The sequence below is a fragment of the Camelus bactrianus genome, chromosome 4 (assembly GCF_048773025.1).
Source record: "Camelus bactrianus isolate YW-2024 breed Bactrian camel chromosome 4, ASM4877302v1, whole genome shotgun sequence".
In the NCBI taxonomy this organism is placed as follows: domain Eukaryota; kingdom Metazoa; phylum Chordata; class Mammalia; order Artiodactyla; family Camelidae; genus Camelus; species Camelus bactrianus.
The window spans coordinates 19,188,579-19,216,222 of NC_133542.1; the positions used below are offsets into that span (position 1 = coordinate 19,188,579).

At 45.0% G+C, this 27,644-nt stretch overlaps 1 protein-coding gene across 3 annotated transcripts; it reads right to left on the reverse strand.

Moving 5' to 3' along the window:
* Positions 1 to 27,644, reverse strand: ACER2 (alkaline ceramidase 2). 3 transcript variants are annotated; one of them, XM_010946024.3, is made up of 6 exons: positions 27,389 to 27,638; positions 20,286 to 20,400; positions 19,399 to 19,540; positions 13,618 to 13,755; positions 7,560 to 7,697; positions 1 to 4,298 (listed from the first exon to the last, which is right to left on the reverse strand). In XM_010946024.3, exons 1-6 carry the CDS (start codon positions 27,494 to 27,496, stop codon positions 4,112 to 4,114), a joined length of 828 nt encoding a protein of 275 aa, XP_010944326.3. In that variant the 5' UTR covers positions 27,497 to 27,638; the 3' UTR covers positions 1 to 4,111. The 3 variants fall into 3 exon arrangements, with proteins under 3 accessions (XP_010944326.3, XP_074217619.1, XP_074217620.1); XM_074361518.1 differs by lacking the exon at positions 27,389 to 27,638 and adding an exon at positions 21,444 to 24,718; XM_074361519.1 differs by lacking the exon at positions 13,618 to 13,755 and having other exon boundaries at positions 27,389 to 27,644.

A 27,644-nucleotide genomic window follows, 5' to 3' on the forward strand; every position in this document is an offset into this window, starting at 1 on the left:
TTCACAGAAAATGCCACTTATGGCTTTAATATCAAAGGTAGCTATCACGGTCAGTTCACAAAAAGAGCATAAAGTGCAAAAGCTACAATTCTAAAGGCCTTAAATCACTCCCATGGCAATGGAGATTAAACGCTACCACAGCCAGTGGGCACCACCCTTACACGGCACACCCTGTACAAAGTACAAAACAAGGCATGTCTGAAAACACTCTGTGCTCTGACTACATATTGTGGTTACAAAATAGTCTTAAATCTGGTGTAACATATAAGGAAAGATATAATTCAAACAACTAATCCCTTAGAGTAGGGGCCATTAAAAAAGTCTGTAGGAGAATGACGTCTGTTGAAAAAAATCCATTGAGAATCCCAGCCTGGCCGGAGATGTCTTTGACCAGCTAGACCAGCAGCGCCCGCTGAAGAGCTGGCCAGCCAAGGTTCCCAGTTCACTTGGGGAGAAGGAACCATGAGAGGGGCCGGGCCCGGCCCAGCAATCAGCCCTCACCTGTCCCCCAAGATGGTCCCACGTCAGCCCCAGGGAAGGCTCAAATCCCGGTCCTGGCGCCTCCAACAGGGCACCAGCTCGGGTAAGCATGGCGAACTAGTGAGAAGGTTTTACACACCTGAGAAATGCAGCAAGGAGAATAGGTGATGGGAAAGCCTGTGCTTGACGACCATCAGGCTTAGTCCCTCAACAGAACGCCTCTGATCCATAATGAATGTTTTTAAGCACTCTTCAGAGGGACAGGCACAGAGGTCCCCCAAAGTGTGGCCTATTACCAAATAGATTCAGATAGCTCATCCCCAAGCACCTTAAATATATTCACTGAAGTGCTTGTTTTCTATTACAATAAAGGGGAGACAATGTTTTTTCTGAAAATCATCAAACTCTATAAAACAAGAATCATTGACTTAAATGATCACTTGGTAACATTGTTTTCTAATATCCTAAATCCAGTTCCTGCTGGGTATTGATTTTAGGCAAATTCTAACCAAGTATCTAATAGGCCATGCTGAGTAACAGCCATGACCTAACTCCTAAATGTCAAATCGCCACTTCCCTGAATTATCGGGAGGGGGGGAGAAAAGATTCTTGATTGCACATCAATTAATGAAATAAGCTATTCACTTTTTTAAAAATCTGAAAACATCAAAACCTGTAGAACCATATCTTTAACATCTAAGTGCAGAAGCAGATCAAAAAAATAGAATTCAGTTCATTATGTCTTAGGGCCCATTCACGTGAGGCTCATTAAAAGGGAAGACTCAGTAGTAAGTCTTAGAATCCAGTGATGAACACTCAGTGTATAGCTAACTCTAGTATATTCCAAAAACAGCTCTTCATGAGAAATGTACAACTGGTATTTATATTCCATTTAAGCTACCAGATCAACTGTCAGCTCTAAAAGATACCTATTTACAACGATACTGGGGGGGGGGGAGAGACAAGGAAATAAACCAAAATATATTAACAATGGTTGTCCTTGAGCTATAGAAATAGATTATTTTTTCTTCAACTTTTCTGTAATATCCCCATTTTCTTTAAAAAGCATGTAGTGCTATATATAAAAGCAATATAAATATAAATGTAAATATAAATATGAATGATGCCATAAACCTAACTTAAAATAAGACTAGTGTAGTCCTACGCCCTTGATTGACCATCCCATGCTGGCAAGCGATAGTGATTTCTGTTCAGAAGTAGTTATGTTTTGTCTTCAGATATACCCCATTCCACACTTCCTTCTCAGCCCTCATCCCTTTAAAGCCAATCTCTAGAAAGGCGTTCTGTTTTTCATAGCATAAAGCATTCCTTCTGAAACTCAGCTTAGTCATTGGTCTTATCGAAGAGGGTTAGAAACAGCCTTATGAGTTAGGGTACTCCCTTCCACCCGGCAGTCACATGTTACCCCTATTTCCAAAGGACACTGAGAACCTTCCGGAAGGGCAAGGTCAAAGCTTTGGGCGCTGGAAGTGCTGTCCCCCAGGGAACAGGCCCTTCACATCATGGGGAGACATGGTCCTCCTTAATGGCTGGGGCCGTGCTCCCATTACTGAAGAATTTTCAAAACAGAAATTAAATCTCACGCACAAAAAACATTTCCTACACTCTCGGCTTCCCCTTAATTACTTTTCCACACTAAAAAGAGCTGGGCTTAAGATACATCAAAGCTCCCTACTTGGAGCATTTTTATACTGCAGAATGGGTAAAAGCTGAGAACAGAATCCTTGCGTGGTGGGTCAATTTGAAGTAAGGGCGGTCTGACATTTCCCTTTAAAAACAAAAAAAAAAAAATTCTAGACTTGAAACCCAAACAACTTAACATCAGTTTTCCAATTCTCTTCCACGAGCCACCTAGGCCTCAGAGAGATACATTAGAGGTTCCATAAGCATTTAATTCAAATCTTTTTTTTTAACTATAATAAAGCTACATACACACTCATTCAATATCAAATTTTTCTACCTTGGAGGCCACCCATTTAATTTGCATTTGCACTGCCTTATATATTACTCAGGAAATACTGTAAGTTTAACCTCAATGTGAATTTAAGCTAATACAACCTATTTCACACATTAGGGCTCCATCAAGATTTCTTACTGCAACCAGGGTTGCTGCTAAAATAATCTGAAAACCACAGAAATAGAATAAAGACATTCATTTCTAAACTCTAAATTCAGTTGCTTATTGGACTTTGCACCTTAGATCCTGGGCAAATTCTAACCAGAGACTTTCTGGACATGTCAAAAAACTGCTACTGCTAAACTCTTTAGTACTTAGGACAATGAGATGCTTCCTGTCCACAGACAGAGGGCACTTCTGTCCTGCCCTCTCCCGTGGTGGAATGTTGCACAGCAAGAGATGCCTGACTTTAGAATGAGTATCCCTGAGGTCATGAATTTCCACCTCACACCTTGACAACCCGTGGAATCTTCCATTTAGCCCAATGGAGAGGAAATCAGTCGTAGCCAGTGTCACTTCAGGTAAGAGGAACTCAGAGGCCAGAGATCTGCCCTGCTGCACCCAAAGCAGCCAGTGGGTAGTTACAGCCAGCACTTAAGGAAAGCCAAGTTGTCAAATGCTCAGAGGAACCACAGGAAGCACCTCGTACTGTGAGAATAGGGAGTGTAATTCCCATTGTAAATATCAGAGAAAGAAGCAAGATTCTTGAGGAGGATTTCCAGAACAGGACAGCACACAGGATGCTTCTGATGAGAAGGAGCTTCTAAAACTTCATGTTTGCTCCAAATTTTGCACCAGGACCCCCACCACGATTGTCACAGGCCTTTGGCAGTGTCTCAGAGGTCAAGCAGTAAAGGGGTGAGGGGAGGTCTACGTATGGAATGCTCACACTGTAGCTCTTCTGTGTGTTGGAGGTTACTGGGGCGTGGGGCAATGTCAGCATTGAAAAATTGTGCTCATCTTCAAGAATGGCTTACAATGGAGTGTCCTTTTTGGCATAGACGGTTTTTCTCATTAGCTTCACCCCGATCTTAAGTCCAGGTTCCATCTCTCAGCAGAGGTAGCAGAAAAAGGATTCACACACGGATGTAAAACCTGTGTTATTGAGCCGCAAGGGGGAAAACCAGCCTCCTTAGCCACAAGCCCTGTGTGTGTGCTCCATCTGTTTGCTTTCGATTTTTAGGAGTTTCTCCAAGTGAAAATCGCTGGCGTCTCCCATCAGGCAGTCAGAGGGTCTTGTGCAGCGCAGGCAGGCTCCGTCTGTGACAGGAGTCCACTCCCAGAGCACCTGGGAACTGCGGGGTCTGGAGCGAGCTCTCTCCGGGAAGCGAGGCACGTGCAGTGCTGGGTCCCCCACGGGACTGCTGCGCCAGCACCACAAAGGACACAGCCCTACGGGCACCGCAGCCGGAGGCGACGCCGAGAAGACACACCTAGTGCCCCTCATCCCCTTACTTTCCTGGGAAAGGGCAAAGCACCCGCTCCTTCCACGCACCGGGAGACCTGGTGGTCCAGGCACACTTGTTAGGAACCAAGGGAACAGAATTCTAAAAAGACAGACCCCCACCCCTGACTCTGCGAACCCCTCTGGCAAGCAAGTGAAGTCTAGGTGCACGAGGGAAATAAAGAGAGAAGCCAGCCACTGCCTCGCTGTCACGTGATCTTGACTGGTGACTTCTTGTTGGCGCACAGAAGGGACACGTAGGGGACGCCGATGAAGGCCCATTTCTCGCTGGGCCAGAAGCGGATGACGGGGCCTTGCTCGGGGATCTCGGAGGCGGCATCAAAGTAGGCAAAACACACGCAGCCCAGGTAGGCGGCCAGGCAGATGAGGACGTGCCTGCGGAGGGAGACGCGGCGTGAGCCCCCGCGGCCCCTCAGCCTGCGCCTCCCCGCGGGCCACGAGCACAGGCCGGGCCTCTTCCAGTGCAGCAGCGGGGAGGGTGGCCCACAATCCTCACCCCCTCCTCCCGACAGCAGGAGCATGATAAATCCTGAGCCAACAAAGCTTCTTTTAGAATGTTCTAAAATACTCTGGCTTGGTAACAGGTAGGAGGGGTGGGGACGTGCAAATACCTTTGGGGCTCGACCTGGAAGACTGAGGCCCAAGGATTTAAAACAGACACTAAGGATGGACACGACTGAGGAGCGCGTGGGATTCGTCCCCACCTACTCACTTAATAACTGGCTGCAGAGAGCCCATGCCCTTCATTACGGGTAATTTTATACTGATTCAACTGATTTTGCAATTTAGTAAGAAACTTTTTTTAAAATCTTTACTGTGTCTAAAAAATTTTACATCAATCTTTATCATGCAAGGGAGCATTTAAAGGCATGTAACCCTTCTCTAAATCTTTTATTGAAACTTAATTCCAGATAAATTAAAGATTTAAAATACATTCTAAAAATATTTAAAGAAAAAGTTTTATAAACTTTAGTGGGGGAGGTCTTAAAATGACAGAGTTCAGAAACCCTAAAGGGAAAGGATGTGATAGCCACACGTAATGCATGTAAAGAGGTGTTAAAAACACATATAATAAAGATGGTTGGAGGTGTGCTACCAGTTTACTTAGCTGAGATGTGTCATTTAAGGGGTGTCAGCCATACTGTAATGCATGCAGAAGGGAGGAAAAAAACCTAGAGCAAAGATTGACAGATGGGAGGACATGAAAGTTTACAACCGGTATGGCACAAAATATCATGAACACACTGAAAGATGAATGGGAAACTGGGGTGAAATATTTGCACCATATGACAGAGCTAAAATCCCTATATTACAAACAACCCTAAAAAGGAAATCACATCATAAGATGTTGGGGATTTGCTATGCAATAATGAGGGTAGGGGTGGGTAGTGGTTGAGGGTGGCATGAACGAGGTTGGCCTCAAGCAGATGATACTGAAGCTAGGTGTTGCCTACCTGGGGGCTCCATGTATTACTCTCTGTACTTTGGAAAATGCTTGTACGTAATAATGACTGTCTACTACGTGTCAGGCACTAGGTGCTGGATATAAATTTTTAAAAAAACACTCTACAGGGATGACAAAGAAACTTAAAAGGCACAATTTAAAAGAGGAAAGATACAGTAAATTTATATTTGAAAATATGCCCAATAATACTAATTTTTTAAAAGACAAAAAAATAGAATTTTTTTCAACTAGTAACAAAGGTCTTTAAAATTAATAATATCCAGTATATGTGAAAGTGCCTTTTAGCTACACTATCTTATGACTGTAGTAAAAAGTATTAATTAGTATAATATCTTTGGATTTGGCAAACTTTTATAACCTAAGGAAACATTCAGGCATGTGACCAAATAGAGATGTTCACTATTAATTGTTTGTAAAAAGTGAAAAGTAACCTAAATATCCATTAACAGAGAGGTTGGTTAAATGAATTACAAAGCATCCATATTGTAAAATGACACAGGTTGATGAAGATAACATGTACACGTTGCTGAGGAAAGTTGTCTGTGATCTAGTATTTGGTTTAAACAACACAAGAAGGACCAGTCTGCATCATGTACAGGATGATGCTATTTTTGTTTTTAAAAAGTAAAATTCGAGAAATATATATAAAACACATGTAAGGATATACTTCAGGCTGTTAACAATTCTCTCTTTGGACAGAATTATGAAAGCCTCTCTTTCTACACTTCCCTGTTTAAATGTGTTATAATAAAGAAATAAATGTCACTTTATAAATGGGACCAAACAAACAATATGTGCACCAGATTTAAAAACAATCTATGTTTGAGCCAGTTACAAGCCTACTTCTGAATTGTACTTACATCACTAGTGTGATCAGGGAACTTGGATCAATTTGAAAACGTACTCTAGCTTGAAGGAGGTTCCATTTACTTAGGTGGATACATTTATCAAAACTTACCAAAGTACACACTTGAAATATGTGCATTTTCTTATCTGTAAATTATAACTAAAATGTATTAAGTGTATAAATACACTAATGGGAGTCAAGGTTGAACCTAAGAAATATTAGGCAACAGGTGGGTTCTGAGGTGGAATCCCCATTGTGCTGTTTCATTTTGTCTTGTCCTTTGCAAACAGATCTGGAAGTCCCCAAGTCTTAAACTGAGAGCAGCCTGGATCTCATGGTAGATAATATACAAGGTCAAACATCCAGGGGAATTCCAGGGAACTCTTCCAAATGGCAAAGTTTTAGGCATCTCCTGGTAGACGTTAAGCTTCTTCTGAATCTGGATCTAATCAAGTTTTTCCAACTCTACCACTAAAATTCCTCCCTGAGTGCTCTCAGTTTACAAGGAACATTCTAAAGCAGATTTGCTCTTGTTCCTTCATACCTTTTGCAATCAGAAGTCCTGGAGGACAGAGAGGGAGAGATGACGCTGGGTTTGGAGCAGAAGTGGTTCCCAGGAAGAAAGCCATTCAGTTTCCTCCTCGGCTCTCTGAATATAGGATTCTGCATGCAGTTTTGTAACCTTCACTTTTTTAACCTAATAGTGTATCCTGAGCCTTCTAAACTATACATGCTCTAATTCTCTAAACCAGCTCCAAGGCTGGTTTTATGTAACTAGGTGAGGGTGGGGTGACGCCGAACAACTCACCTTACTTCCCAGGGTTTCTGTCTCCACCCATCAGATGAGTGGGTGAGACTGTCCCTAGGTGACCTGTGAGGCCCATGCCTTCCCCCGTTACTCAGGCCCAAAAGGCGTGCTTGCTTCCTCTCGGGGACCATCCTGCCCCCACGTCACATCTGTCCCCAGCCTCCCCCATCCCCCCCTACCCTGGAGATCTAGCTAGAGCTCAGGTTACGGAGTTGGTTTTCCAGCTCCTTTCTGCTTTAATGATGGAGCCGGAGGTGAGAGACCGCCAACGTGAAGCACAACCAACCAGGTCGTTTTGCTCTGACGAAGCCAGCTCCCCGGGGCTGCTCCTGCTTTTGACAAAACTTTCTGCTGCTTCTGAAACGTCTGACAGTCTATGTGAGGAGAGCAGGCACCCAGGCTCTGCTCCATCCCTGTGCACACCTGTGCACCCTGCAGGGGGGTCAGAGCCCACAGCCAGTGTAGACCGCGCCTCATCACCACCCCTCCCACCCCCAACCCTAGGGCCGGGCTCACCACACGCAGTGCAGGTAGGGAAAGTGGACGGACGACAGCAGCTCACAGAAGGCCCGGTCACTGATCCAGCAGAAGAGGGCGAGGGTCCACCAGAGGCCGGAGAAGAGGCCCAGCTTAAATACACGCACGTTGTCGCACCTGCCCGGGGATGCAGAGAAGAGCTGGCGTCAGTCCTGCTCTCCTCCGGCCTCGCTGGCCACTTCTTCTCCGGTTCCTCACACCTCCCGGGCCCTTGGCACTGGGCTTCCCACCTGCCATCCCGTCACCCCCTGTGCTGATGGATGTAGACAGCACATGGACCCCAGTGGTTCACAAAGCCGCACTCCTCACCCAGGCCTCTCCCTGACTGCAGACTCACACACCACATGTCACATCTTGACATGTCCGCCTGATGTCCCACACTGATCTAAATGTAACGTGTCTACCTCGAACTCCAGATCCTTCCTTCTGCCCAAATCCTGTTTGCTCCCCACCCTCTCAGGGAAAGGTCAGTCCGTGCTTTCAGATGCTCAGGCCAAGAATCTTCCAGTCGTTCTGTTTCTCACACATCCCACATCCAACCCATCAGCTCTACCTTCCAAATACATCCCAAATCCAACCTCTTCCTATCATCTCCACTTGCATCCAAGCCACCAGCATCTCTTCCTGAGTTACGGCAGTCACCTCCGGCCGCCCTTGCTCCTCGTCACCTCTCAACACTCTGCCCCAGAGCCTCCCACGTCTCCCCTTTTCCCAGGGAAAAGCCATAGTGCTCACGGAGCCACGAGGCCCCAGTGTGCTGGAGTCTCCTGTGCCCTCCACCCCCCTCCTTTATACTCTGCCCCTTGCTGCTTCTGCTCATCACCCCCCAGGGACCTTTGCTATCCCTCAAATATCCAAGTATGTTCCTCCAGGCCTTAGCATTTGCTGTTCCTACAACCTGGAATGCTGTTCCTGGATAAGACACAGCTCCCCATGTCCAGGTCTTTGCCCAGCGTCACTTGTAAGCCCTGTGACGATCCCTGCCTTTAACAGCTGCACCAGCCCTCTCCAGCCACTAGGCGGCCCTCGCTATCACCTTCCTTCCTCTGCTTTTCTCTGTAGCCCTTATAGCCCCTCTGACATCCTCTGTTTTAGTTCTCTGTTTATGGCCTGTCTCCCCCACCAGCCCGTAAGCTGCTCGCTGCTGCACCTCCAGCCCCTGGAACAGCGCCAGGCACACAGAAGGCTCTCACTATTGCCTGAATGAAGGGATGAGCTCTGACATACCCTGGGACAAAATGTGCTTCGGAAACAATTCCCAACAGCTCAAAGGAAATTTCAACTGCCATTTTCTTTCCTTGTTACCAAACTGCTCTCTAAGTGGGCGACTTCTATTTCTCCGGGGAGAAATGCCCAGAGGCAGTTGGTGGCTGAAGGTCCTTCTAAACCTTCCCTGAGGGTCTCTTTCCCCAACAGATCACTCCCTGGTCAGCTAAGCTCCCTCGCTCTAAGGCCTCAGGGTCCAGCGTAACATCTGCACCCAAGGTTTATTGTTGAACAAATAAACGGTGTCAGAAGCCTGACTTGCTGGCACCTTTCCAGCTTCCTGACAGAAACATCAGCAAAAGCATCAGTGAAAACAAGATGGACAGCAGGTCAAAAGGACCTCAGAAGGCACACCAGCAAACCCCGTAGCCAGGAGGGCTGAACGCAGCCCTGGGCAGCTTCCTTGAAAGAATTCATAGAGGCCTGTGGTATACTCTCCGGTTTAGTGACTAAAACAAAGAGATGAACAATGTCCATTTTTCTCCTCAGCACACCCGACTCCGCAGGGCTCGTCCTCAGACCCACATCTCCCCCCTCCGCCCATCTTTCCATCTCTGCAGGTCTTGGCTTCAAGAGCATTTTCTCAAATAGACATTCTCTGACAGCCCCCAGCACCATCTCACTCCCCGTCACGTTCTCTCCTGATGCCCTGTCATTTTTCTCAATACTCATCACAAGCTAAAACTGTTTGCTTGTGTAACTGTTTAGCATCCAGTATCCAACTAGACTATAAGACCAATGAGAGTGGGACCTGTACCTGTTTTTTCTTATCAGTGTATATGCAGTGCCCAGAACAGGCACTGAAAAAGAGGCTTGCTAAATGAATAGATAATGAGGAAGTAAAGGACGATTTTAATTGGATTCTAGTGTTCTGGACAGGACACTTTTTAGATTAAAGGAAAAACACAGTAACCATAGTGACTGGGTACCACATTTTCAGAATCCGCCCTGGGCACTGTAAAAGGCACAACAGCAGCCTCTTGCCTTGCCATTTTAAAAGGGAAAATGAACGCCGACGAAAAGAAATACTAACAAATGCGTAGATAATGAGTCTGGCACAAGAACTACATCAGCTTAGTTTAACTAAGCCTTGGAGGTCTGACTCAAGGACCACACAGACACAGAGCTGTGTAGGGGCAGGACAGGCAGACAGGCCGTGAGGCGCGGAAGGCGCGGGGCGGCCGCCTACGAAGCCGTGTAGAGCCTGGGACTCAAGGCACCTGGCACTGTCCCTTCCTCTAATTCTAGAGGGCCGGGTCCTGCTATACGTTGCTGCCCAGGCTGACATGAACTTTGGGCTTATCCAAACCCGCACTCCCACCAGGTTTTATCCCCACTTTTCAGGGCTTACGTCACCGTGTCAGTGTGAGGTTAAGTGGAAAAAGCAGGATGAAGGTCCTGTATATACAGCAGGGCCCTTTTTTAGGATAGAAAAACTGAGAAAGGGGCTGCCATTCCTTTTTTTCTTGACACTTTGTAGTTCTCAGAGTTTTCCTTAATGATAAATTGACCCCTATAATCAGAGCAGAAGTCTATTTCAAAATATTTTCAGCATGGTTGAGTCACTTGGTGATGTGACAACACAAATTTCAGAAAACATCAGGTCATGACCCCAAGTCGTCATCAAATCTGTTTCCTCTTGGTCTGAGAGAAGGTTTAGTAAGGACAGTGAAAATACAGAAAGACTAGAAACAAGCCCTAGGAATGAGGCTTACGGGAAACAGAAAGCGAAAAACCAGTCCCGCCCCTGTTTCTTCTGAGCAGAGGGAGCTGGGATGAGAGACCTTTAGCTGAGATGTTGCAGATCACTGCTGATGACAAGCAGGGAAGGTTCTGGAAGGACATGCCAAGAGTGGCAGAGCATCCTCTTGTCTGGGAATGTTATCAAAGCAGGCCAACAGCCATCTCCTTCTTCCTTGTCATGACTCTGGTCGGAACCGGGACACAGCAGTGAATGCAGGCCTTGTCCCTGCCCACATGGAGTCATGTCACGCAAAGGAGACACTGAACAAAACAACAGTGCAAATAATCTTTTAACTACAGTCAGGATGGGGCTGTAAAGGAGAAGTTTGAGGTGCTATGAGAACATAGAAATGGTTGAGCTAAAACCTGAATGATAAGGAGAAGTGAACCAAGCAGGCAAGTCAGAAAGAAGGGACAGCGTGAACACAGACCTGGGGCTTGAAGGAACCAGGCCCCTGGGGGACGTGGGTGGTCAGAATGGCTGGAGGATGGAACGGAAGGGGAGTTTCCAGTGGGAGAGATCCATGGGCGGGGGCCACGTGGAGGATTCTTAACTTTATCTTAATTGCAATGTCCACCAGTAAAAAAAAAAAAATGACTGCGATCAGATGAGAGGCTCAGGGAAGGAAGAGGAAGCCAAACTTTTGGCTGGAGCCAATGGGTAAATGGTGCAGCTGGAAATCTTGAGAGTGAGAACTAGAATCTGGGTTTGGAAAAGTTGGATTTGAGGTGCCTGTGGCACATGGACTTGGAGAGGTCAGGTAGGCAGCTAGATACACAGTGGTGGAGATGGAAGGAAGGGCTGGGCTGGAGGCAGGAGCCAGGGAGCTATTCACATCTGTACAGGAACTGAAGCCAGGGGTAGATGAGAGCTTTCAGGGGGAAGGACAGAGGGAGAAAAGCAGAGAGGTGACAGTGCACCTCATGGGATCCATACACACGAAGAAGGAGCTGACATGACAGGCTGAAGAGGAGACAGACTTGGCAGAAACCCAGGAGGGTGTGGTGTCATAGGAATCATGGGAAAGAACGTTCCAAGGATGGGGGGTGGGGTGAATTGTGCAAACAGCTGAAAGAACAACACGTAAGATTCAGGAGGATCAAAAAATGATCATCGGATGTACAATCAAGAGGGGTTTGGGTATCAAAGTCGGGGCAGGAGCCAGACGGGAGTGGCTTTTAGAGGAAAGGAGAGGTGAGGGATGGAGACAACTTTTAAAGAATCGTGGCGGTGACATACGAGAGAGGAAGGGTAGTGGCTGGAAATAATGTGACTGAGCCCAGGCTGGGTGTTAGAGAAGATGAGAGAGACAAATGTTTTTCCAGGCTAATAGGAGGATCGTCTGGAGAGGGAGGGTGACATGGTAGACAACTCACAAGAGTAAAGCAGGCACAGGAGAATGGAGGGAATCCTCACTAGGGAGAAAGACTGACCCTAGATGGAAGGAGGGATGTTCCCATGATGCTGCAGTTGGCTAATGTCATGATAAGGACAAATTCACTGTTGTGATGACCAGCTTTCCAGGAGCAAAGATTTTAAGTATGGAACAGAAATTGCTTCCTTTATAATCACTTAAAAAGATAGTGTATTAAGGGAAGATATTTTTCCCTGCTTAGAGATCACAACTGTGAAGCAGAATTTCACCTGTAAAGTCATCTGCCCTAACCACGGGTCCTTCCCCATTTGTTCTTATGCAGATAATAGGAATTTAAAAGTTTCCCTTTCCTTAAGTTATTTAACACAATTATAGGCTAAAACAGATTATTAGACTCAGGAGTTAAAATGAAACTAGATTAGGGGGAGGGTATAGCTCAGTGGCAGAGTACCTCCTTGGCAGGCACCAGGTCCTGGGTTCAACCCCAGTACCTCCATTAAAAAGTATATAAATCTAATTACCTCCCCCACAAAAAAATAAAATAAAATGAAACTAGATTGCAGTGAATTCTCAAGAAGCATAGCTAAGTTCAGAACATTCCATTCACATCAGGCCTAATATCAGCTATCACCGCTGGACTGAGGTTACAAATCCATTTCAGATGTCTTTATGAGCAATTTAATTCTTTTCCAAAGAGCTTCAAGTTCTGTCAGTGTTCTGAAATGGGTCTCTTCCTTCCCCGGTTCTTGAAGACTATTCAGAGAACCCAATAAGACAAGACATGACAGAGTCCTTCCATGACAGCCAACAACTTTAAATACCTCTTCAACCACCTTTGACCCTGCCTGGTGTTGCTGACAATCAGAACAAACCCCAGAGGCAAAAAGCAACGGAAGCAAATAAATACATGTCTCCAATCAAAACGAAGACTGAGAGAAAGCTGATAACACATAACACAGAGAAACTCTCACGAAGGGGGATAAATAATAAGACTTCATTTAAGACCACCTATGTCCGTGACAATGAGTCATCAATTCAAATGCATTTCTAAAAGGGCGTGCAAAGAAAAAGAAGCATTTTCAAAGAGGATTATTACAGTAAGTGCAGTGTTAGATGTGTTTTAGTTGGGGCTAGAAGAAGTTGGTCATATACTCACAAGAGCTAAACTAAAATATTTCTAGATATCATCCTGAACTCTGAGCATACAACTTCACAAGGGAAAGTGCTTATGCAAATAGCAAAGGCTTTACCTGATAGATTGTAAACGAGAAACTGAGCCTCAGAAAGTAGCAATGTTGCTTTGTAGACATTCATTTCTTTCCTCCTTATTCTTGTCATATGAACATGTCTCTTCTCCTTTCTACAAAATTAAGTCTAGGCAGCTGGGTCGAGGCACTCACCAGGTCCTGGAGACGTCCTTGCTAAGCTACTTTTGGATCACTGGGACGCACTGCATCCACTAAACAGCTGCGCCCCGCTTTCCGAAAATGAGATCATTAACACTTGGAACAAAACCATCCAACTTGATTCCAATCCAATAGTCAGGAACTAATTCTTTGGAGGGTAACTCCTCTTCCACACTCAAAGGCAATCAAAGAAGCAGGAGCTGCTGTGCTGCTATCCCAGGGCCAGGCAGGAAGAGCTGCACCCACCTCCTTAGCTCTGCAATGAGCAGCGCAGTGCAAGGGACGCCCAGGGTCATCAGAGAGATGTTGTTGATGGCGGGCTTGACAAACGCCAGGCATGTTGTAACGGCAGACAGGACGCAGACCACCGCCTTGAACCTGCCCCTACGTGGGTCAAAGCAGACCAAAACCATTAGCAAAGGAGACCTTGTTTGTTTGTTGAACGCTGGCAAAGTACAGGCACTGGTGAAGAGAAATTCTGCACCAAGTACCAGGAGTCTAAACACCATTCTCACTGGCTCAGTGATTCTAGGAATGTATCCTTCAGATTTGATTGTTAGAAAATTTCAAAATATTTAGCCATGAAAACTGCAAAATTAGAATCAACCTAAGGGGGAGATAAGGATACTTTTTTTCTTAGTGGAACCTTCCTTTATTTTTTTTTTTTCAGATCTTTTACAGCATGATAAAGAGTCAGATAGTAAATATTTTAGGTTTTGCAGGTCCTATGGTCTCTGTCACAACTATCAACTCTGCCACTGTAGACAGTAAATAAGCGAAAGGGCATGGCTGTGCCCCAATAAAACTTGATTTGCAAAAACAGGCAAGGGACCCATGTGGCCGAAGAATGCAGTCAGCTAGCCCCTGTTCTACACGGTGAACAGGTACGACTTTTATCAGAAAAACAAAGACCATCTACAAACCATGAAACTTCCCAGTCTGAAAGAAAATAATGTCCTCTGTGTCCAGCACACAAAAGTGGAAGTCTTAAATTCTAGTGTCTGTATACTGACAACCCAGTCTACTACGCACTGGAATTTTGTGTTAACTTTTTGATGTGACAAATCTTAGAAAAACAGTTGATACCATCCTGACACCCTTTGGTGAAGGTGCTTTCGGTAGAAAGAGCCAGAAGTGGAGACGTGATCCTGGACACGCTCCTCCTTCCCTCCCTGGGACTCCATTTCCTTATCTATAAAATGAAAAGTCTGGACTAGATGACCTCTAAGGCCATATCCATGGCTGAAATTTAGGAGCACATGATTTTCCTGAAGTTTCTGTTATTCCTCATTAGCACAATTTACTTTGGCCAAGAGCCCTGGATCGGGTGACAGTTAGGAAGCTCATTTGAATGAAATTCCGTTATAAAGAAATCAAAGTGCATTGAAACCTTCAAAACACAAATGTATCTCTTAAAGAGGAAAACCATTTATCATCAAGGCACAGGAAATCATTGATCAAGCTGCCAGCTTTCTGCCTGGAAAGAACAGGAATTGTAGCCCTGAACTTTGACCAGAAGGGAAAAATGTATGGGAAAGGAGCCAGGCAGCAAATCCTCAGGAGAATCGTGTTTTTTCTCCTGCCCTTGGTGGGCATCCTTCAGCTACCAGATAAGTCTGTGGCTCAGCCTGGGGATGACAGCCTCACACAGCCCCAACTCCTGTCATGTGCATGGCCCTTGGGGACCCATAGTAACTCCAGCACTGGGTTTGAGGTTCTATGACACATGTCACGGCTTGTTGGCCTTATTAGATTGCATAAACATACAATCAGATACGTCCCAATTGCATCACGGCCCTGTAACCAAGAGTTTAAGATGCAGACACAGGATAGTGAGAACAACAGTGACTGAAGCCCAGAGATTCCAGCGAGACCCACGTATGTTCACGTTCTGCCTCCATCACTTAGTTAGCTGTGGGATCTCTGGCAAGCCACTAACTCCCCGAGCTTCAGATTTTCCACATGGGAATCAAGACACCTGCCTCGTGGTATTCTCACAAGTGCCTGGTACGTGGCGTGTGCTAGTAAAATCCACTATTACTGCTATCATGACCATCACTTGAGATTAAACATCATTTTAAATAATAACATCGCTGATTATATCACACTCAGGGCAAAGCTGACTGAGCCGGTGCTGCAGTCGCCATGGGCTCTGTATAGCCCTGCCAAAGAGTTCAAAGGCAGCAAGCCTGACCAAACATGCTTTCTTTGAGGGGAACGTGGGCAGACACCTCCCCTCCGCTCCCCGGAGGGTGTAGAGGTAAGTGCTTCTGGAAGGCGGCTTAACCAACGAGGGCTCAAACATAACCTATTTAGAACAAGCCCCTGATATTCACAGGACTCCAGCATTTGGTCCTGGAAGGTCCACCCCTGTCATTTTATAAGTAAGGAACTGATACGGCCCAGAGAGGCTAAGATGGTGGCCCCAAGCCAACCAGCCAGAGTGAGAGCAGATCGGGCCAACCCCAGCCTGCAACCTTGCTACTCGGGATTCAAAAACTGACCTGGACCACCAAGTGAGGGCTGTCCCTAGATTTTGTGGAGGCAAAATCATAAAAGTCACAGCAGAATAAATTCTTCAGAAAATGGATACAATTAGCCTATAATAGTCCTTGTTTTTTTTCTCAAAACAAAAATCTCAAACTATCTATTCTCATGAACAGCTGAGTGTATATCCTGACAATTCTTAGGACATTATAGGCAAAGTGAAATAAAGCCACTTTTTAAAAATCCCACCAATTACTCCTGTTTACATAGTGAATCTTATTAATTTCCCTGCTGTTCTAGGCAGCCTTACCTGCAAAATACTTATCCGAATTAGCCATTCATAGTAACTACTAGCACTTCAGTCTTTACTCAGTAAGACACTATACTACACACTTCAGGATATTCCCATATACTTCTAACCCCCTGAGGTAGACACTTTTACTATCCCCATTTTACAGATGAGTAAAACGACGTATCAGAGCTTTAAAAAAAAAAAAGGGGGGACTGTTATTCAAATCCATATTTGTCTGATCCAAAGTCACTTAGTCACCATAGTCTACCCTCCCTTCTCCAGAAATCTCACACTGGAACTACTCCTAATATGTTTTTAGAAATACTCTGGCAAAGTCTAGATCTTACACACACACAGAAATCTTAACGATCTTGTAAGTCAGGCAGCTAAACCACACAATCCCCAGTCTCCAGAAATCCTGCTTTTGACCTGAACTCCTTGGCCTGGCCCGCCATTCCACTGCAGAGCTGGCGCCTGCCCCCGCGTCCCTGGCGGGGAGGCCCACACAAAGGGGTCTGGCCTGCTTGCCTTGTTCTCCTCGTTACCAGAAAATTGAAAGCAGACAAATAGACTTGAAATCCTTATTTAGAGTGAGCTATTTTTCCTGTAAGATGGACTTTTTCTTTCTTTGCTCATTAAGATCATCAATGTTCATTCTCTCCTTCAACATGTATGCATATCTCAGAAATGCCAGGCGGAAATCTCCATGTGCAGTTGGTAGTAACGACAGCTCCCTCGGACAGAGCGCCCCACCATGTGCTCAGTACTACAGGAAGTCCTCTGCAGGGTCAGCTCACAAGAACCTTGAGGTGAACACAATTATTATGCCTAATTCTACAGATAAGGAAATAGAAAGTAGAAGAGTCAAGACAGGGGCGAGGGTAGGTACGGCTCAGTGGTAGAGCGCATTAAAAACAAATAAACCTAATTACCTTCCCCCACCAAAAAAAGTCAAGACAAGTTATATAGTTAGTAAGCAGGGAAGCTAGGATTCAAACCCAGGTAGTCTCCAGAGCCAGGGATATGGACATATCTAGTGTGCTCAGTGCCTCCAAAGGACTTCCCCCAAACTGAAGACAGGGGTCACATCTTCCCCAGAGAAATAAGTCCTAGGGGGTCACAGCCCTCCTTGCCTCACAGCGTGCTTCATTATTAAAGTTGGTGAGCTTTACTTACTACAGCACTGCCCCATTTTCTTCTCTCCTGCTCCCACCTTCAAGAAACAAGAAAAGAAAAAGATTCTCTACTAGGAACATATTACAAACTGTCCCATGGAATTTCAAACCCAGGCCTCTGGAGTACCACAAACAAATAAACAAAACCCTTATTCCCACATCTTCAACTTCTCACTCAGATCCCAGGACTTGAATGATCAGATCTAAGAGCAAAGTGGTCCCTCAGGTCTCAACCTAACGTACTGTGCTCAGGGGGAGCATGGAGGTGGCCAGTGGGCACCTCCTGAGACCAAGGCAAACGTAAGGGATGTTAAAAAGTCCCACCAGCAAAGCCACCTCGTGCCCCTGCCAAGTGGCATCCAATTCCACCATTGCCCTCCCCCAGCCCCACCTCCCAAGGCTTTCTGATCACCCCCCAGTCATTCTCCTAAAGCTGAACAAGGAAACGAGACCCAGCAGCACGTTGGATGAGGCTACCTCGGGCCTCTAAAGTGTACGTCCTCCATTCTGGAGAAGGTCTCAGCACCAGGGAGACCACATTTCAGCTAAGCCCAGAAACACCTTCCTTTCACTTCTAGTAAGCAGCACACACACGCGCTCGCTCTCATTTTTTGATAAGCAACCTCCTTGAGGTGCTATCTGCTCAATGGCACACAGAGATAATACTACTTAATTCAAGTCCTGCTGCCCAGGATGGAGGCCGTAGAGCTAATCTAAATGGAAGTATGTTTTCTCCCTACCTCATTTAAAATTCTGGTATTAAAAATCAACATGTGCTCTTCGTTTAAAAAAAAAAACTGTATAACAGTACAGATTAAAGGTAAAAGTGAAAGTTCTGTCTCCACCCCAATTCCTAAGAATAGCCAGTGGTAGCAGTCGCTGTCCTCATCCTCCCCGGCACTTCTGTGCATGTACAAAGACATACTCAAAAAGAGGCTAGTTCATTCATTCTAAAATAAGGGTGTTACACACATAGCTCTACAGTGTGCTGTTTGCAGCCAGTGTGTTTCATGGATGCTCCTCCACCTCCATCCAAGGAGAGCAGCCTCGTCTTTAATAGCTGCCTGGCTCCTATTCCCATTCAGGGTACCCAGGAAAACTGTTATGAAGTCTTTTATTTTTCCTAGTATAGCTCTTCCCTGGGCACACACAGCTTGCTTGATTGAATCCACATTTTTAGATTGCTTATCCATATATGGGTTTAAACAAAACACAGAGTGTACAGAGAACTGTGTGGGTGGTATGTTCTGGGAGCATTTCTCGTCTTTATAATGCTAACTCTCCTCTGTTACCTCAGTAATTAATAAACCTGCCTCAGGAAGACCTTCCCTGACCAAACTCTAAATCAGCATCCCAAGTCACCACTAGCCCCTTACCAGCTTCATTTTTCATCATAGCACTATCATACCCTAACGTTGTCTATTGATTCATAATTTCCCCAACTTCAGTGTAAACTCATCGAGGGCAGAGACCTGGCTGTTTTGTTTACCTGCTATATCCTAGTGCCTAGAAAACTTCATAGTATATCCTAAGTGTTCAAAAAAGAGTTGCTGGGTCAATAATCATATAAGCATAACACAGTGGATATTAAAGTGCAGCCCTTCCTGAAATTCTGGGTTTCCAGCCTGGAGATGTGTGTGTGTGTAGCTCTCATCAGAAGCAAAAACGATGAAATTTGAAAACTGCAGTATCTACAGCTCCAAGAACCAATTCCTTAGTGTGGATTCTACTGGAAACGTATAAAACTGGCAGAGCTGGGCTAGACTCAAGGCGATGGTACAGCGGAAAATCAAAGGTCTCTGAACTACCATTCAGTCCTTTCTCTTTCACTGAAAGTCTTTCTAGTTTTGCTCATATCAAATAAGGGAGATATCTGACTTTTTGTCCCTAATGTCAGATAAATTCTTCCCCAAGCATAGTAAAATTACCTCTTTTATCAGTGGATATTAAACAAGTATACGAGAAGCTCATCACGAGTTTGGACTCAGTAGCGTGTGATGTTTCCTTGATACATACGTCATAATAGTGGGTGCCAAACCTAGTAGTAAATGCAAAAATTTAGTAAGAGCTTACCTGTCGTTCCGAAAGATCTTTGGTAGATACCTTCTGGGGAACCACATGGCCAGAGCACACATCAGAACCCAAAGGATTGCAAGTTCATCAAGCATCTGACCCAGGAAACTAAGGGTTGCATGGAAGTAGACGGATCCAATTCCTAGAATCAATTACAACTAATGAGAAAGGTCACCGCGGAAGGACAGACCCACAGACTCAGTACACCGCTTAAGGACAGCCCTTCACCAACAGCTATCGCAGTCCCCAGATCGCTCCACCTCTCTGAAAAAAGAGACTGAAGGAAGAAACACACACCACCTAGGCAAGCAGACTTCAAGTCTGGAAAGAGGGGTTCAAGGAGGGCCCAAACACCAGCACAGGAGAACGTGAATAATGCCACAGGTAAGCCCCCTCTGCCCGCGTCCACTGAGCCTTCGTGGGAACAGGCAGTAGAGGGAAGTCAACACTCACTGTGAAGAATTCCCAGTCTGCCTGTGGGAGGAAGTGAAAAGTATACAAGTATTTCCCAGAACAATGAAGGACCAAACATCTAGAATTGGGTTCTGTTTTTAGAATTTTAGTCCATTAGAAACCACAGTTTCATCAGAGTCCAATTGTTTCACATGACTTTTCCTCAGAAGTTCTCAGAAAATTGCACTGGCACGACACCAAGAGCTATTACATAAACGAACTCTGAAATGCGGTTAAGTGATGATTATGGCCAACTTTGTTATGAGCCCATATTCAAAAGGGGTCCTCCTTTTGGCGTCTAGCAAGCAACATAAAAGTTTGCTAAGACGTCAGAGTGACTTTGGTTTACAAAACATAATGTTCAAAGGGGTCAGGAAGTGTGCGGAATCCCATTTCCTCCCTTTCAGCCCATGTCCGCAAATGCATCCACTTACCCACTACAACTAAAAGAGTCCAGATTAAGTAGATGCCACTGTTGAAGTATGTCGCATACTGACGAAACAAGCACATGCAGATGGGCGGTAAAATGAAAAACAAGGCGTTGCTGATCTAGGGGAGGAAATGTAAAACGAAAAGATGAACGTCAAATAAAAGGGCAAGAAATAAAGCAGCTTGTTCCCAGTATGTCCTGTGTAAATGGAGATGAATGTGGCCATACATCTTTTTTTTAACTGCAGCTGCACAACCAGGCAAACTAACTTCTTTAATAACCATTGAGGGGGCTCCTTCCCACCTCTTTGGTCATGGGAGCAGCTTTTAAAACACTGCCTATGAAAGCCGCCCATATTCCTCTCTTGATTCAACGAAGCAATGACTTATTTTTTTTCTGCACAGATTAATTAATGAGCATACTAATTTACTTGCATAATCATTTTTAAAAATAAGGCCTGCACTAAATAATGGTTTAAAAAAGAAAAGTTTCAGTGAGGAGGACTAGACTCGGTCCAGCCCCCAGTACTTTCCCAGCAGCAAGGCCAGCCTCTTCCCCTGGGCCCACGTGAAGGCAGGACTCTTCCTCATCTCTCCCCGGGGTCACCCTTTCTCCACTTTCTCACCCTAATCAAGAACCTACTTTAAGGTACAGATCAAACCTGTAAGTTCCTTCCTACCAACTTTAAAGTGATATCATTGCATCTTTCAGACTTCAGTGTGGATTTGAGCCTGTTACCTCTCGACGGGGCCTATGAGCTACCGGTGACCCGGGGTGGGAGTTTGGATAAAATGCCTCAGCTGTCCCAGGTGATATCCAGTCTCCAGTCTTGGAAATATGGCCAAGTCTCCTTTTTACCTGCCTCTCAATTAGTAAATGAATCAGGACAAGGGTCTATGCACTATCACAGCCCTTAACTTTCCATGGAATCATTTAAAGAATCAGATCTTTAAGAGTTAAAAATGAGAGATCTTAAAGACCATCCCTTGTTTTACAAGGGGATACAATTAAGGACCCAGACAGGCTCCCAGGCGGGCCAAGGTCAGAGAGGCAGTCACCCAGAGCTGGGGCTGGATGCTGGCCCTTCCACTGGCCCAAGCTGACTTTTTCCCTTCCAACCCACCCCCCGCCACATTCTGATCTCCTTGGCTTTATGCCTCACCTGGCATTTAAAAATTCTTGAAAGCATCACACTCTGTGCACCTATGACCTGTATGTGATTTAAATATGGCTCTCCTTTTGTTAGACATAGACATAGAAGGAAGAAAAGGAAGTGAAGGGGGAGGAGAAGGATAAAAATGGAATTATTATACTATAGGTAACTTAAAACCTAATCTTCTCCTTTCATACAGATGTGTTCTCCTTGTAAAAAAAAAAAAAAAAAAGTTACAAAGCTGAAGCCTCCTTTCTCTGCTCCTCCCTAAAAGCTCACCACTGTTCTCAGATTCAGTCCTCATTTTCTTCGCATTTTTGTGAATACATATATATCACATACTGCAGCACTGTCATCCTGCAACTTCCTTTTCTCATTCAACAATGTGCCTTGCAAACCTTCTCCTCTTAGTTCATACAGATTTATCCTACTTGCTGTAAGTACTGCAGATGGCAGCATTTTATTTAGCCATTCCCCAGTGGAAGGCACATTGATTTACGGCCCCATCTACAATGCCGGGGAATGTAATACATTCTGCTTTTTACCCCAGTACAGTTGCCCCTGGGTATCCGTGGGAGATTGGTTCCGGGACCCCCTCGGATACCAAACTGCTGGATGCTCAAGTCCCTTATATAAAACAAGATAATATTTGCATGTAACATACACACATCTTCCCATATACTTTAATTCATCTCTAGTTTACTTATAATACCTAATACAATATAAACACTACAATAGTTGCCAGCATACAGCAATTCAAGCTTTCTGGAACTTTCTGGGGGTTTTTCCAAATATTTTCAACCCACAGTTGGTGGAATCTGCAGATACAGAAACATGGATATGGAGGGCCAATTGGATGTTTATTGCCTCAGGTCCTCTCAGTGTCCCTTGCTTTGGCCATCTATCTATGGCCAACCTGCCCTCAAATGGCTCTTTTGATCTATGTTACCACTAGCAATGTACACATGAATCATTTTTAAGTGTATTTACACACTCTTCACAAAATGTGAGGTTGTTTATTAACACCTGCAGTAAAATCATGATACTTCAAACATTAATGCACGTCTTTGGGAGTTCAATTTAGAAGCACCATTTTAACATACAGTCCCAGATAACACTGAAATCACAGTATTGCTTCTGCACAGTCCACCTACTCATGCCTGCTGGCCTCCACCATGCCTTTAAAAGACATCAATCCATAAAAGGAGAAGACCAAATGAGAGGGAGACGCTCTCCAAGACAAAAAGAGGAAGGAACTCCTAAAGAAATAAGGAAAAGCAAACGACAGATTCAATGGCTCCATTTCCACTGAGAAATGAAATTTCCCCTCAAAGTTGTGTGGGTCACTAAAGTTGAGCAGTTCAGCCAAGGGGTATTTTTTAAAGCCTATTGTGGGATTGTCCTTTGGAGAACTGGTTTGTTTAATGCCTGCAGAACAGTTTTTTGTTGTTTTTTTTTTAAATGAAAAGGAAGGCAAAATTTTCAAATTTATCATTTCCTTAGAAAGTTCCTCATTCTATGAATTCCTACAAGACATCTGTGCCAAAATAACCTCACAAACACACTGCAGTCACATTCTGACGCATGTGAATGTGCACTTTCCCAGACAGAGGGTGAAAAGTGACAAAGCAACTGGCTCTACGTTTTTCTGAACAGCAAGTTTACGAACAGCTTTAAGGGACGTTACACTGGCTGAGTAGAGGGTCTATGTATCTTAATTGTACCCAGATTCCTAACTATCCATTCCACTGCTCCCTTTCTGCCTCTGGGATGACCACTGTCCTGGTATGCCTGGCGCTGAGGCGGGTTCCCAGGACATGGAACTTACAGCTTGAAAAATGGCAAAGTCTCAGACAAACTCAGAAATCTTCCTGCAAAATTCCCCCACCCCACCTCCCACAGTACACCAACCCCATGCAGAGTGCTAATAACACCTTGGTGACTTGTACACACCTCTACTATGGCCTTCACCACCCAGCTGACTATTTGCAGGTCTGGTGTCTCTAGTAAGGACAGTAGTTGCTCAGTAAATGGATAGAGAGATTGACAGATTGATAACACTACCCTACAGAGAGTGGAATGTGGGCTTTGGCATACAAGAACTCTACTTCCTTTATCTTGATGATTGGGGGCCGAGCTAACTGGGGGAGATGACAGATCATGGGCTGATTTTAGGCATATATTTTGCTTCGAGACTTTTTTCAGCATGAGTTGATTTCCTTCTGTCTCCCTTAGTTCCCAGCAGAATTCCCACAGGCCAAGCCCTGTGATTAAAAGGCAGACCCCTCTTTTCCAATGCTGCTAGGTCTGGGGTCTTTCTCTTTAGTATGACTGGGCCTTAAAACTTAAAACATACAAAGGAACTGAATTCAATAAAATTTGTGTTTAGAAGAAACAGTACAAAATGTGCACAAGCAAAAGGCTGTGGAAGGGCAGGATGTGTTCTTGCAGGAGATATTTGAGACTGGCTGACATAAAGGACAATGACAAGATTTGAGGCAATGGAGATTTGCAGGGGTCAAAAGCAAAATGCTGTGTGCTCCCAAACATTGCCAGTGGGAACACAGATCAGGGTACACTCTCTGGGCGGCCATTTAGCAACAATTATCAGCCTTCAAAGTACATACTCCCCTTGACACAGCAATTCCCCAACTAGAATTTGTAGCACCTGGAAAAGCACATCCAGATGCCTATTTGAGGGTATTCATTGCATCAGTGTTCAGAAACCAAAATGAAAACAATGAAGAAAACAGAAACTGGGGGGGAGGTGTAGAGAGGATATATATAGTTCAACTTCTAGAGCACATGCTTAGCATGCACAAGGTCCTGGATTCAAGCCCCAGTACGTCCTAAAGAAATAAACCTAATCACCCCCACCAAAAAAATTTAAAAATAAAAAAAATTTTTAACAATTTTAAAATTAAAAAATAATAATTCAATGAAATATATTTTAAAATAACAATTTAAAAAAACTGCCCTAAATGTCCACCAATAATGAACTGACTGGCTTAATAAATTATGGTCAATCCATTAAATGAAATACTGTATAGACACTGTAAAGAGGAAGATAATCCCATATTGGATCATACAGAATTATCTCCAAGACAAATTAGGTGAAAAAACCAAGGTGCAGAAGAGTTTCTGTAGTATGATCTCAATTGGGTTGAAAAAAACAATTGGGTTGTGGTGTGGATATACACTATACATACTTATTTTATATAGTCACCCAAATACATGTGTTTTTTACATGCCAGGAAAATGTCTGAAAAGAAGAAAGGGTATTTCTCACTTTATAACTTGGATACTCTGATATATATATATATATATATATATATATATATATATATATATATATATATATATATATATATATATATATATATATATATTTTTTTTTTTTACCATGATCATGTTGTTAATTCCAGTAAACAACAACAGCAAAAAAAAAAAAAAAAAAACTTTTTCCCCATCTCAAACACCATCATTAGCCTAGAGATCAAATGTCCCCATGCAGGAGTTCTAAGTGAAAGAATGACTGAAAAATACCGGCACTCTGCCAAACAAATAAATATAAGGTAGCTACAGTGGCACTTGCATCTTCAAGAGTAGTCTCCTAGTAGTCAAATGGACTGTCCAAGTTCTAACTCTAGTTCCGCCATTTCCTTGACCTCAGCAAGTTGCAAAAATCTGTCTAGGCCCCAATTTCTTCCTTTATTAAATGGATGTAATAAATAGCACCCACTGCGAAGGGTGACAGAGTACCCGGCAGAGCATCTTCACACGGCACACAGTTACTGGTAGCCAATAGCAGCTGAAGTTGTAGCAGTGATGTGCTACCCACAAGACCCATTAAGAAGGTTCTGCCGCCTCCTCCCAGTCTTCTCCTGATTTTCCATCTTCAATCCCTTAAACTTTTTTCCTCAAAATTATTAGTCATCATTATTTTCTTATAAAAAGGATAATTAGACCTGCCGCTTTACTGTGAACATTTAATGAGACCGTTATACCAAGTAATAGTTTACTGTCTTCCTCAATATGGAAGCCTGGGGGTTTGTCCTGATAAGCATTAGAAGATAACCAGGACTTGGGAAGATGAGGAGGAAATGGTTTTTGCTAAACTCTTTGGACCTACACCAACAAAGTTTGGTGGCCAACGACTTCTCTGAGACCCTTAATCTCTCCACTTCACTAAAGCAAATTCTGCGGTTTACAATTATGACAAAGAATAAGGTTTGTCAGGCCGACCAGCTGGGCTTATCAGCTGCAGATGAAGACCAACAGTTCATTTCTAAAAAAGATTTTGGCACTCACTTCGTAACAGCTCCAATGGGACTACACTAAATGTAAAGACAAAGTAAGCTCCCCCCGCTCACCCAGCACTCTGGGGCTTTTCAAAGCAGGCTCAGAGCAGCCATACGCTGTTCTTGGCCAAATAACCAGGACTGATTCTGCTGGCCTCAGACTCCACAGAAAATTACCTTGCTGGGTATGTGAGAACCTGTCCCCAGGCTGTCATTTCTTCCACTCTGGTGAAATCCTCAGTAGTATTCTCCACTTACAAATGGAGAAACAGTGTCAAAAACACTCAGCCCTGCTCCAGCCCATCCTCTGTGGGCACCTGCCTATACCTTGATCACGTGCTCTGAAACAGGTTGTACAATAGGTGAAGGGTGGCCACCTCCACTAACTGTCCGTCCTGGCATCTAGAGATAGCAGAGGCCTGGGTTTCCTTGAGGAACTAACCTGGTCGTAAAAAAAGAAGCAGGAGTGTTTGCTTGGGAGGGCAACCACGAATTTTGGCACCGTGGGGAGGGGGAGTGCAGAACTCTGGATTGTGGCCCTAGTCAGGACAGAAATGTGAGCATGGCAGCTCAGCTCGGTTTCCTCATCGATGGATAGAAGGACGAGGACTAGCTCATCAGAGCTCTCTCTAGGCAGTGAGCGCCTGACTTATACCAAGGACATTATCTCCAGCAAACTGAAGGGGAAAATCCCAAAGAACAACCTCAAATTCACAGTGACTCTTAAACCAGGAGTTCCTGTTTGCCTCGGGAGGACAGTGAAAAGATAAGCCACAGAAATGACCGTGCAAAGTCTTACATTTGGTACCAGAATCCTGAGGTATGGTTATAGCAAAGCAAAGAGGTATTTCCTTCCCAACTGCAAGCTCTCCCTCCCACAAAGACTGAAAGCCCACAGGATTCTGCACTCGGAAAGTTTCCACTTGCCACATCTATGACTGAGACTGAGACTTCTGCCGGTTCAGAAAACACGCACACAATCACTCCCAAATTTCCCTTTACTTTCCAGGCTGAATAACTGGAGAGCGCACAAGTCTGGGGGAGCTGAATCTGGGGCTGGTCTGAGACTGGGTACTAAAGGCAAGGAATTAAAAATTAGGAATAATTAACTTGATTCTGCCCCAAATTAACTCGACCCATTTTTGGTGTATGCGTGGTGCGGCGCAAGTCAGCATGGTCCCAGTGGGCCAGGCCCCTGCGGGCTGGGAGGTCTCCCCCTTTCCCTGGACTCCTAGAACAGGTATTTAGGGCAAAAACGCACAATGCGACCCAAGTGCGTCACGCCAGAGAGATCCTACGGGAGGAAGGGAATAGTCACCGCAGGTTCACCGCCCCCAACTGACCCAAACTGGAAGACCGTGCTGACAGGGAGCACTGGCTCCAGGACGCATGGGGACCAAACAAGACAATAGAGCCATCAGGAAGAAATGACCAGAGGAGGAGGATGAGCCCAGATGTCGGGGATAGGGAAAGGAGAGGACAGACGGAGAACTGGAAGGCGCGCAGGGCAGGGGGCGTGGATCAACTCTGGCCCTGGAGCGAAAACGCCTCAGATACTCTCAGAGACCTAAGTCCAGGCTCCCGGGGCGGCAGCACTTGGGAACAGCCCCCTCCCGCCAGCCCAGCTGCCACCCCGACTCCCGCGCCCCGCACCGTGTTGTAGAACTCGGCGATGGCAGGCACGATGGTGTAGTTGTCCTCGCACCAGTCCACCTCCGAGCTGCCAGCCCGCAGCTGGTCCCACCAGTGCGGGGCACTCATGGCCGCTCCGGAGCATTGGAGCAGCTGCTCCTGCAGAGAGGAGGCCAGAGCTGCTGCTGGAAACCAACGGAGGTTGTAGCGGCGGCGGCAGCTTTATGCACCACGGGACAGCCACCGGATGTGGCGCCTCTTCGGCCGGCCTCTCGGG